This window comes from Prionailurus viverrinus, chromosome E3 (genome assembly GCF_022837055.1).
Source record: "Prionailurus viverrinus isolate Anna chromosome E3, UM_Priviv_1.0, whole genome shotgun sequence".
Taxonomy (NCBI): domain Eukaryota; kingdom Metazoa; phylum Chordata; class Mammalia; order Carnivora; family Felidae; genus Prionailurus; species Prionailurus viverrinus.
Window position 1 is genome coordinate 26,993,377 of NC_062576.1, and position 12,819 is coordinate 27,006,195.

At 49.5% G+C, this 12,819-nt stretch overlaps 1 protein-coding gene across 1 annotated transcript; it reads left to right on the forward strand.

The window, feature by feature from the left end:
* Positions 1–2,117: 2,117 nt before the first annotated feature.
* ITPRIPL2 (ITPRIP like 2) lies at positions 2,118–9,065 on the forward strand. Its single transcript, XM_047839115.1, has one exon. It carries the CDS (start codon positions 2,802–2,804, stop codon positions 4,398–4,400), a length of 1,599 nt encoding a protein of 532 aa, XP_047695071.1. The 5' UTR covers positions 2,118–2,801; the 3' UTR covers positions 4,401–9,065.
* The last annotated feature ends 3,754 nt before the right edge of the window (positions 9,066–12,819 follow it).

Sequence of the window (12,819 nt, forward strand, 5' to 3'; positions counted from 1 at the left end):
CAGCACAGAGCCCAATGCGGGGGCCCGAACTGAACCGCGAGATCACGACCTGATCTGAAGCCAGACACTTAATCGACTGAGCCACCCAGGCGTCCCATACATATATATATATATATATATATATATATTTTTTTTTTTTTTAAATAAATTCAACCCTCAATGTGGAGCTTGAACTCGGGATTCCAAGATCAAGAATCGCATGGTCTACCAACTGAGCCAGCCAGGCACTCCTAACATGGTCACTTTTAGCATATATCTCAAGTCTATCTCGAGGCATGGCCTTTGCTACAATTTCCAGGCAAGCACAGTTCTCTCTTCCTCTATGACGAGTTTAATGTGAAGATAACGTGAGGGGAGAGCCACTGCAGGAGATGGAGGAGGCCTGGCAGAGAGTGCCCCAGCTTAGAAAAAAGCAGAGTCAAGAATAGGATGGAGAGTGTCTGGATCGAACTGTACTGAAGCAGGATCTCCTGGGTATCTCACTTAACATGACACAATAAGTTATTTTTTAAATTTTATTTTTTTACTTTACATCCAAGTTAGTTAGCATATAGTGCAACAATGATTTCAGTAGATTCCTTAGTGCCCCTTACCCATTTAGCCCATCCCCCCTCCTACAACCCCTCCCGTAACCCTCAGTTTGTTCTCCATATTTAAGAGTCTCTTCTGTTTTGTCCCCCTCCCTGTTTTTATATTACTTTTGTTTCCCTTCCCTTATGTTCATCTGTTTTGTCTCTTAAAGTCCTCATATGACTAAAATCATATATTTGTCTTTGGCTGACTAATTTCGTTTAGCATAATACCCTCCAGTTCCATCCACGTAGTTGCAAATGGCAAGATTTCATTCTTTTTTGATTGCTGAGTAATACTCCATTGTATATATGTATCACATCTTTATCCATTCATCCATCGATGGACATTTGGTCTCTTTCCATGCTTTGGCTATTGTGGATAGTGCTGCTATAAACACACAAGAAGTTATTTTTTAGCTATGTTTCTGTCACTCGCAGCCCAAAGAACCCAGACTACTAGACGAGGGTCCAGTGGCTAAGAGTAGTAGAGATGGGATCTGAAAGCAGGTCTCCTCAGCTCTAAGAGGCTCAATCCAGGATTTCCTGAGAAGCATCTTGGTGCTTAACTCAGGAGCCATCCTCTTTGTGCTGAGTCCCAGATGGCAGCTGAGTTCTGACATTTTTAAAGCATTCCACCTTTGCTCTCTTTAAATGGCATTGGGGGCAGGGAAGGTGCAACATAAGTAAATAAAGATAATGATTTAAATAAATCCAGGTTAGCTAAAGAAATCCCGATTATTTCAGGGAGTGCTCCCCGTTATGAAACAAAACAAAGCTTCTCAGGGACCGAGGCCCCAGCGTATGTCCCGACAACACAGACAACTCCCAGTAAGTAGGTGGAGAAGGGGCTTCTTGGTCAACCTCCTGGAGTCTTGCCCCCTGGCTTCTCTGGAGCTGGATGCTGGTGTTCAAGGCACAGCTCTGCTAAAGCTGTGTGACCCTGGGCAAGGGGCTGAACCTGCCTGTGTCTCAATTTCCTCCTCTGAACAATGGGGAAAATCATAGCGGACGTTTCATAGCATTGACAGGAGGTGGGAGCGTGTGTAAAAGGATTAGCCCAATACCGGCCCACAGTGAGTCTTCTGTAAAAGCTGCTATTGTGATTCCCAAGGCTGGCTCCTCCTGGTTCAGATCTCAGACCAAATGTCAGCCGACCGCGAGAGCTTCCATCTTTTAGAGGGCAAACCCCCCGCCCCCGCCCCCGCCCTTCTCACTCCGTCGCGCAGTGTTATTTCCTTCAGAGCATTTTCTGCTATGGAATCCTTTCTCTTTTGGTTTCCTTTTTTAAGAAAGGCTGTAGGCTTTACGGAGGGCAGGGACCTTGTAGATTGCTATTGCCCCAGCTCCTGGCCTACTGCCTGGCACGTAGTAGGTACTCAGTAAATATTGGTTGAATAAGGGACTGCAGCACAGTGGCAGCGGCCGCTTCCGTGCCCAAGCCTGCCACGCCACCAGCGCCACGACTTGCTTGGCTGGGGGGTGGGGAGGCACACCCTGGGTGTGAGTCCTCTTCTCCTCCTTTTCAACTTCCCAGTGTAACTTTATGTGAGCACAACTCCAGAAGCTCCCAGGACAAGGCCACCGCCCCGGAATCAGGGCCTTCCCAGTTCTGCCTTCGGGGAGGGGAACGGGGGTGGCCCGCGGGAAGTCAGTTACCAGCGCCTCCTGAAGTCCCTCCCGCCGCCCCGCGTCGCTCTAAGGCGGAGGCCGGGGAGGGGGCCGCGCCGCCCGCCCGCTCTGCGCTCGGCTCCAGACTTCGGCATTTCCTCCCCGCTAGCTGGCGCGGACTCGCCTCCCCTCGGAAGAGGAAACTCCTGGGGCCGAGTAACGGGAACAAGAGCGGAGGAGAGCGGGCACGAGCGCGGAGGGGGAGCCCGCGAGTGCCGCCCAGGGTAGGAGACGAGCCGGGCCGGGTCGGAAGCTGGCCGCGGGCGGCGCGCCGGGCGGGGCGGGGAGGGCCGCCGGGCGGGACGGAGCTCGCAGCCGGCGCAGGGCGCGGCCCGGGGCCCGGGAGCGCAGGGCGGGCCGCAGCTGGAAGGAAAACTTGAGCTGGGAGAGGAGGCCGAGCTGGAGGGAGCCTTCCCCGGACCCTGCGAGGGGGGAGCCGCCGCGGAGGCGAAGGAGACCGGGACCGCGGGGCTGCCGGGGCGCTGCCCGCATGCTGGGCCGGGGGCGCCGCCGGGGCTCGCGCCCTGGGCTGCAGGGCCGCCGCTGTCCCGGGCACCCGGTATGTCGGTGCACTACACCCTCAATCTGCGCGTCTTTTGGCCCCTGGTGACCGGCCTGTGCACTGCCCTTGTGTGCCTCTACCATGTCCTCCGGGGAAGCGGGGACGACCGGGCTGAGCCCCCCGACGGTGCGGACGGCGGCTTCCCGCTGCTCAAGGTGGCCGTCCTGCTCCTCCTTGGCTACATCCTCCTGCGCTGTCGCCACGCCGTCCGGCAGCGCTTCCTGCCAGGGGCTCCCCGCCTGGGGAGACACTCCACCTTCTCTCCTAGACACTTCCGAGAGCCGAGCCTTGGCATCTTGCTGGAGAGTTACTACGAGCACGAGGTGCGCCTCTCTCCGCACGTGCTGGGCCACAGCAAGGCGCACGTGAGCCGGATCGTGGGCGAGCTGGTGCGGGCTGGCCGCGCCCGGGGGTCCCCGGGCCCCATCCCCGGCGGGGCGCTGGCGTTGGCCTTCCGCGGAGACTTCATCCAGGTGGGCAGCGCCTACGAGCAGCATAAAATCCGTCGGCCCGACGGCTTCGATGTGCTGGTGCCACTGCGCCTCCCGCCGCTGGTGGCGCTGGAGCCTCGGAGCCTGGGCGCCGAGCCCGCGCTGGCCCCAGCCTTCCACGGCTGTTTCGTGTGCGCGCTCAAGGCGCCGCCGGGGGCCTCCGGGGGCCACTGGCTCCGGGACTGCAAACCCTTTGCCGACGGCTTCTGCGTGGACGTGCTCGGGCGGCGTCACCTCTCCGCCACTATGGTGCTTCGCTGGTTCCAGTCGCACCTGCAGCGTTCCCTGGCCACCGTGCGCTACAGCCTGGAGGGGCGTTGTCGGGTCAGCCTGACCCCCGGCGGCCTGGAGCAGCCTCCTACCCTGCACATCCTGCCGTGCCGCACGGATTACGGCTGCTGCCGCCTTTCCATGGCAGTGCGTCTCATCCCCGCTGTGCATTTGGGCGATGGCGTTTTCCTCGTGGCACCACCGCCGCCACCCTCACCTGTTGGGCCCCTGTCGGAGCTCCCGGGAGGCCTGCGCACGGATGCACTGTGGGGTGTGAATACAGCACGTCAGGAGCAGAAGCTGCTGAGCTGGCTGCAGGAACGGGCCCCTCCAGGTGCCTGCTACCTCAAGTGCCTGCAGTTGCTTAAAGCTCTGCGAGACCTGGGCGCCCGCGGGCTGGACCCGGCGGCCGCCACCCAGTGGGGACGCATTCTGTCCTCGTACATGCTCAAGACAGTGCTGCTGGCGGTGCTGCTGCGTGAGGGGGCTCCGGTTCAAGGCTGGGACGAGGCACACCTGGGTGAGCGGTTGGAAGAATTAGTGCAGTTCCTTAGGGACTGCCTGCTGCGACGCCATACGCTCTTCCACTGCGTCCTGGGCCCTGGTGGGGCCGCTGCCGAGGTGGGCCCACTGCCCAAGGTTCTGCGTGAAGCTGCCCCGGTTGACCTCCTGGCCGCGTTCGACAGACATGCCCGGGAACTCGCGGCTGCGAGGTTGCTGTCCACGTGGCGAAGGCTGCCCCAGCTTCTCCGGGTCTATGGGGGTCCTCGCTACCTTGCCAGGTGCCCCCCACCCCGGAGTCAGCGCACCCAGGGCTTCCCTGAAGATGAACCATAAACCTTGACAGCGCCTCCACCTGGCCAAAAGCTCCTAAAGCCTCTCCCCACCCCCCACCCCCCCATGGGGGTGGGGATGGCAACGAAGCCAGTTTATCGCAAGGAAATGAGCTGCCACAGGTGTTGGAAAATTCAGAAGGTGACATTTGGTGACTTATTATGTCACCCCTGGCTCCAAAGCCAGTATAGTTATGGCATCTTTTTCACACCCACCGTAGTGTCCGGAGCAAGCTACAGAAAGACATCCAACCCCAGCAGCTAAGAGTTGGTCCAAATGTTGATTTGTGTGAAATGATTCTGTAGAAGGATCCAGCTTTTAGGGAAGTCCAGTAAAGGAAGCAAGAAATAGCTGCAGAGAAAGTTTCCGCTGTCGTTTTTTGAGACACAGATCTCTGGCCCCCAGATTTAAAGAAGCTAATGTTTTTTTGATGTAACTACTTGCTAGGTCCTGGATTCCTGATGGTCTTCCTAAAAATCGGAATCTTTACAACTGGAATTGAAGTTCTATTCTAGGGGCTAATGTTCTGAGGAACACAGGTTCCACCGCTCAAACTAATATTCACGTATTTTTTAAATGGTGGAATCACGGGTGTCTGACAGGATTGCAAAGAATGAAGTCACATATGTTGAGAGAGAGGTCGTCTAGAGTTGGTTAGAGAAACTCCCAGAGCAAACAGCACTGTATTTTGATCAGACCTTTCATTTTGTGCTAATGGCCAGTGCCAAGTTGTTGCATCTGAAAGGGAGGCCAGTTCCATTTGTCATTAAGAAATGTGCAGTCTTAAAAAGCAGGCTTGCTTAACATCCCTGCAGGCATACAATGGGGTGAGTACCAGTCAACACCCATTCATGGAGAGCATACCGCGAGCCAGGCACAGTGCAGAGTAGCAAAGGATCCATGTTTAGCACGACGCTGGTGAGGACGTAGAAACGTGTTGGGTTTTGAGGAAGATATAGTTTGATCTTCGCATATGAAGATGACTCACCATAGCTTGCTGCTGGCTGAGACAGAAACATATTGGTTTGTTTGTTTGTTTGTTTTCAGCCTTTTTAACACACTCCTCTGCCCGGTGATTTCTTTCCGAGTGTCATGAGATGACGAAGAGGCAATGCAGGCTGTAGTGCCTAGGATGTGGTCAGCTCTCTCAGTGAATGCTCGGCGATGGTTAGCATTAGAAAGTTCCTCTCCCATCGCCCCCCCTCACCCCCCCCCCCCCCCCCCCCCCGCAGCCTTTAAGTAAGTGGTCCTAAGGCCAACTTGAGGAGTAGTTGATTCAGCCCAGGTCTTGCAGGGCCTTTCGTAAAGAATTCAGTATCCTGGGTTCTGGGCTCCCTGACTGATCAGCCGAGGAGAGTAAGTGAGGGGGAGGTGAGGGGAGTCCTTGTCAGGAGTCTGCTGTTGTTTCTCTTTGGACATAAATGTCCCCAACTCGGCTGAAGTGTCAGTAAGTCCACCATCCGCTCGCTTGCCGAATAGAAAATGTAACCAGTCCCACCCAGTGCTAGACTTGGGGACTTTTATTTATTATTATTTTTTTTTGACAAAGACATGTACTTCCTTAGATTCTTAAAGGTAAAACTTGGAAGACAGAAGGAGCCATCTAAATTGGGCCATTGTTCAACTTCTGAGTTGTTTTGAGGGAATTCTTTAAACTTGCTTGAGGGGACCTACTTGGCCACTGCAGGAAGTCATTGTGAATAAATGGTTGGCAGGATATCCTCGTGGGAGCTGAGGAGACGACTTCTGTCCTTTGTCACTTTGGACTGTAAGAGAAATAGTTGCAAATGTTGCGCCTTCTCTTTGAGGTTGTTCTGGGGACAGTTCCTCTTGATGACACAAAGGTCATTCCCAGCTTTGGAGGTCAGTGTTAGGTCATAAGGTACTGCATTTAGTAAAGGGATCCGTCTACCAACTTCCTGCGAAGATATAAACTGCACAGTGTTTCTTAAACTTACTTTTTAAAATAGATGCCAAGAGTACGTAGATCTTTATAAATATATATATATATTTATAATGTTTCCATATAAGCCCCAATTCCCCCCGTAGTCATTAAGTCTACTGAAGTGGGGAACAGCAAGGCTATTGGAGGGATTATAAAGCTTTAAAAACTGAATTTTTCAGATGTTTCTAGCTGAGTCAATAGGTTCCTTTTTTAATTTTTATTTTTTAAATCATACTAGTCTTTTGAAGTGTAAATCTGGTAACATTCTGTTCTTGTAGTGTTTGTGTTATTTTTTTTCTTCAGGTTAATTACCCAAAGCCTCATCCATCCTCAAGATTTTTAAATTTTATTCTTATTTTTTAATTAATGGGGCATTGTGTTTGTGAATTTTTAAAATATTAATGTTTTATTTAAGTGCCATGCTGAGCAGTTGTTCTCTGCACATGGTAACCAAAAGTTAGAGATGTCGATCAATTTTGATCAATGTTTAGTGATCCCAAACATGTACTGTGTACAAATGAAATAATATGGCATATTAGCCAGGTGTGATGGTTGCCTGAGGCACTTAAATTAAGCTCAATTCTGTATTTTATCAGGGCTCTGTCATGTCCTTGATCTGAAATGTACATACACATTTTTGGTGTATACTTGGTACTAGAGATTCATTTATGCAAATATTCTTATTCGAGAAGCCTCACAATTGCTCATGTTAAAGAAAAAAGATGAATTGTCCAGCCAGTGCCCAAAGAAAAAGTTTTAGGGAAGATGACTCAGCTGTTTTGCCCAAAGACACCCTTCAGTAACTCCCACTGACCAGTCTTGGGAGCCGTCCCGGAAGGCTCATGCGCTGAGAGAAGGAGATGTTTTTTGCAAAAAGGAAATGGAAGCTGAAAGAAGGGAGAATGGAAGGATGGAGGGGAGGGAGAAATCTGAAGAATTCAGGAAGGAGGCCTTAAGAGAGAAGTGAAGGAAGAGACAGGAGAAGGGCAGACGGTGTGGAAATCACATGGGGGTGCAAGAGGTTTGGGTAGGAAACACATTTTTAGGTATGTGCTATTTCAAACCAGGGGTCGCAAACTCAGCAGCCTGCAGAAGTAAGGCAGGGAGATGAATATGGGAAGGGGTGGGTGGGTGGTGGGGACTGTGCCCATCTTAAGTGGGGCAGTCAACGTTCAGCTCTGCTGGGAAAAGGGTAGGGAGAGGCCGGAAATCAGGATTTTTTTTCAAGTGGAACTTTCTCATTTTTAAACAAAATAATTTTAAAATGTTCCAAACACCATGTGGGCCGAACAGAACATTTGCTGGAGCCTGGGGGCCACCAGTTTGCGGCCCCTGCCTTACACAGTATGCATAAGGTTATATTTATTGTTATGGAGATAATGTTGTTATACATTGTTGGGGTTGTGATACTTCAAGTTCTTTTTATCTCTCAGAGCTAAGCTTTATTGTAGAAACAAACCAAAAAAAAAAAAAAAAAAATTAACATGGCCACAGATAACACTTAACTCATAATTCCCAGGAGGACCCTCCATCCTGGAGTTGTTAATTCCCAGTCACATCCTCCAGTCAAACCGCTGGGAGCCAGTTCTTGGCATTTCCTTCCTGGTGAGTTGGGGCTAAGCTCCTTGGCTCAGTTGGAGTTTGCAGATGAGTAATCAGGAATGATTGCAGAAGAACTTGTTTCCTTTTTATTTGTATTTTGTTCTTATTTCTAAGTGAGTTTTTAGTGGGATCCCATACTGTGCCTTAGCAAGGATGGTTGGTGGCCGTGGACAACAGAAATCCAGTGCTGGGTTTTCAAGCTCCTACTGCCAAAGAATACCATTCTGATCAGATGTTTCTACCCCTTTCTGACTTGGGATGGGATGTCCCACCAAAACGGACATCCTAGGATTTGGAAGGAATTAACCTAACATGCTTCCAAAGTATCTCTTTTAACCTCATGGAGTAAGTCACTCTTTCTGTAAAATGTGGCTTTTGATCTTGGTGAAGACTTAACTTATCTCTACCTACAGGGAGGAAGGCTATGACTTCCTTCCCCAGTAGTGGGGAAGATGAACCTCATTAACATTTCCAGTGACCCTAGAGAGGGGGGAAAAATGTTCAGTGTTATCATCTTGGTGTTCGTTAATTTTTTTTTTTTAATCATACATCTGTTACTTAGACACTACTGTTTGTTTCCATTTATACCTACATAGCACATGATTTGGTGGAAATTTAGCAAGTATAAGTTGGGAGAGGGTGAAGATAATATGCAATCATCTATACAGAGAGAATAGACTGAAAAAATTATATATAATCTGGATTTTGAAGTATCAAAGATATTCAGGAATATTTTTAGCACCTTGTGCTTTAAAAAAAAAGGTGCCTTGATTCAGTGACTTGACTTTAAAACATTCCTCTTATTTTATTGTTATTTTAAATGTGTATTCTGACCCCCAGCTATATATTATGATGTAGCCCATTGGCTGCAGTCATGGTGTATGGTTTGTTCCAGTAACAGAGACCAAAGAGTTAATCAAATATGATTCCGCTGCTACAGTTGTGTGATTCAAAGGAGTTTTCAATCACACCAAATTTCCATGGCCTAGGCAGTTGAGGCCAGCCATTTGTCTTCTATTTCAGGTTGGAGTAAATTTGCACTTTTAATCTTTCGGGTCATCTGGGGGGCCTTGTTCTTTTATACTTGGCTTTGTTAATAAAGGAACTTGTAGAAAACCTTGGATTGAGTGTCTGATTTGAGGAGGGCTCTCCTCTTCCCTTGGGGAGGGCATCCCATGGATGCACTGGCTTATGATTCCTTACACAAAGCTCACTTGACTTCCACCTCTGGGTGTCTGGGAGTCTTTTCCCACTCAGCAAAGCTAGAACAATTGTTCATCTAGAACTGGCACCATACACAGGTGGGAAAAGATGTTAGTTCGTAGCTCTGAAGGTGTGCAGCCTGGGGTCCTGCCTTCAAGTCTTCTTTCTCGCCTAGAACCTTCTGCCTGGCTCCCCCACACACTCCCTAACACAGTTCAAGTCTTGGCCCGTGGCTAATTTACCGCTCAAGAATTTTGCTCAGAAATCTCTTAGGCCCCTGGGCCCTCTCCAAGTAGTAAACGTTTGCTAATAATGAAAAACCACCAGGCTTAGTGAAAGATGGAATCTTGGGGACGATGTAAGACTCCACAAAGCCTTGGAGCCAAGTGAAAGCTTAGAGAAACCTGCAGCCACAGGCTGATTAAACAGTAGTTGTGTAGGATACTTGCCCAGGGCAGAGGCGGTGGGTGTGTTTCATTCAGTTTTCAACAAGTAGTTTTTGAGTCTTTACTGTCCCCAGTGTTGAGGACACGTGTAGAAATGACCGAGGCAGACAGGGTCTCTCTCTCAGGAACTTGCACACTAATTGTGAGAAGTTGGCAATTCAGTCGTTTCCATGCAGTGTGGTGGTTGGCGATGAGGAAGGGCTATGGAAACACAGAAGAGGGGCACCTTGTGCAGTTCAGGAGGTTCGGGAGAGCTGCTTGGAAGAAGTGGAGTCTAATGTGAGATCTAGAGGTAGGCAGGAATTCGCTAAGTGGAGGGAATTGGGTAGCAGAGGAATGTATCAAGAACAGAGATGAGTGGGGAATTTCACTTTGGCTGGAAAGTGGGGGTGGGAGGGAAGAGGCTCCAGTAGCAAAGGATGGAGGCGGGGGGAGACAGGCAGGCGCCAGGAGATGGGGGTCCTGAAGACAGGGCTTCCCAAACCGGAGTGTGCAAATCACCAGGGAGACTGGTTAAATGCAGATTCTAACTCAGCAAGTCCAGGGTGGGACCTGAGACTTGCTTTCCCAACAAGCTCCCACATGATGGTGATGCCGCTGGCCCAGGGGCCACACTTTGATCACAAGGTCATACATACCGCGATAAAGATTTGGACTGATCCTGGAGATATTGGTGAAACATTTCAGGTAAGGAATGACAGGGTCACATTTGAGTCTGGCCCACTCTGGCTGCAAGGTGGAGAATGGATTAAGCAGGGGGTGGCCATTTAATTTATTTTTGCCAATGAAGTTTTGTAGACGGTGTATATACTGTTTGTACTGGTAGAACTGAATACTTGCAACACAACCCTGAAAATGCTTACTCAGTGGACCTTTACAGAAAAAAATCAGTTGGAAGTAATCAGGCTGGAAGTCTTCAGATCCTGCAACAGTCCAGGCCTGGGCAGGGGGCCTGAGGTGGGGATAGAGAAACAAGTTGGCCTAAAGATAGAACAATGTCCTGATTAGGGCCAGTGCTTTGACACCAAGAGATCTGTCTTCAAGTCTTGTGTCCTGCATTACTCATCCTGTGTGTCTTTCTGCAAATTACCTAATCCTCTCTGAACCTTGATTCCCTCATCTATAAAATGGGATTAATAATGGAACCTCCCTCACAGGAGTGATCGAGGATTCAGTGAGATGGTGCTTAACATAATAAGCACCTGGGAAGGGACAGTGAGCATAGAAGTAATTATTGGAATGGAATTTTGATTTAATCTGTGTCTCCATCCTCTTCCTCTGTTTCCTTTGCTGCTCATTCTTTCTCCACTACAGGGCATGTTTCCCTTTTGTCCATGCAACCATCTCTCTATCTACTCCGATCTGGTTTATCTCTTTCCTTGACGTCCATGGCCATCCACTCGATGGAAAGCCGTCACTCTGGGTACGACAGTGGACTGATGACAAAAATGGCCCCTGTCCTCTTTCTCTTCCTGTGCCAATGCCTCCACAGCCTGTCTCATCAAGAAGGCGAGGCTTTTTACCTACCCCTGAAACTGGAAGGACTTTGGGACTCTCTTTAGTCAATAGCATGTGGCAGAAGGGATGCTGTGCTAGTTCCTGGCCTGAGACTCAAGAGGCCTCGTCTGCCTCTGATTGTTCTCTTGGAAACCTGCAGCCACCGTGTGAATAGCCTGCTGGAGGATGAGGGACTCTGTGGCCCAATCAACCCTGTCCCTGAAGCTGACAGCGAGCTTCCTGTGAGACTTGTGAATGAGGCCGTCCCAGACTGATGTGACCACGAACTGACCCAAGCACTTGAGCGAGCCTAGCCAAGACCAGTCACAGATTGGCCCAGATCAGCAGAAGCATTCAGCTGGCTCATAGCCTCTCAGAAATAATAGGTATTGTTTTAAGCCACTGAGTTAGTGGTCATTCGTAGCTCAGCAATAGAGAATTGATTTGGAATCTTAAAAAAACAATCTGGCAGGGATGCCTGGATGGCTCAGTTGGTTGAGCATCTGAGTCTTGGCTTCCGCTCAGGTCATGATCTCATGGTTTCATGGGTTCGAGCCCTTCGACAGGCTCCGTGCTGACGATGTGGAGCCTGTTTGGGATTCTCTGTCTCTCCTCTCTTTGCCCCTCCCCCACTTGCACTGTCTCTGCCCTGTCAAAATAAATAAAGTTAAAAAATTAAAAAAAAAAAAAAAAACAAACCCACAATCTGGCATACTGGGCTGCCATTGGAGTGTGTACAGGCAGTCCTTAACTTTTGTACATTTGACTTTCAAACAGCCTGACTTTGATACACGTGCTTGACTGACGCCCCAAAGCACCTTGCCCACAGTAATTCTGGTTTGCCTCATCAGCTGTGGCAGAAGGGTGTTGGCCCCCCCTTCAGTTGATGAGTTGGGCCAGTGTCGCCATCTTTGTGCAGATTGTTTACACAGTTGTTTGACTGTGTTCCTACATTCGCCCTTATCTTGTAAAAACAAATGGAATCTGGGAAAACGAAAGTGCTGATTCGGGTGACAAAAATGCCACAGGTCCCAAAGGTAATACAATTAGGGCACTGATTCAATGTGCCCCAAGTGGCTAAGCTTCAGCTGCAGTCAGATGCTACCTGCTGTTGAGCTGGTGGGTGGGGTGCTCAACTGTAAAGGAAAAGACCCACCATAGTGATGAAGGGCATGCAGGAGACTGTGTCACTTATACATTAGGTCACAACTTATAAAAACCTAACCTACGGTGACTTAAACAGAGGCTTGTTTTTCCTCAACAGCCAGAGCCTGGAGGTGCACAGCCAGCAGTTCAGGGATGAATCAGGGACCCAGGCATCTTTCTGCTCTGTCATTCTGGGTATTTTCACTCCCCCCCCCCCAACATTTTTAAAAATGTGTATTTATTTATTTAAAAATATATTTTTTTAATTCTTTAAATTTATTTTTGAGGCATAGAGACAGCGAGACAGAATATGAAGCAGACTCCAGGCTCTGAGCTGTCCGCACAGAGCCCGTAGCAGGGACTGGAACTCACAAACCATGAGGTCATGACCTGAGCGAAGTCTGACGCTTGAACAACTGAGTCACCCAGGTGCCCCTGGGTATTTTCATTTTTATCATCATACTTGTCATCTCCAGATCCCACAGTTGCTACTACAGTTCCAGGCATTGTTTAAGGCAAGGAGAAGCGAGAATGGATTAGGGAACATAGTATACGTCATCTTACATCTCATTGGCCAGGATTA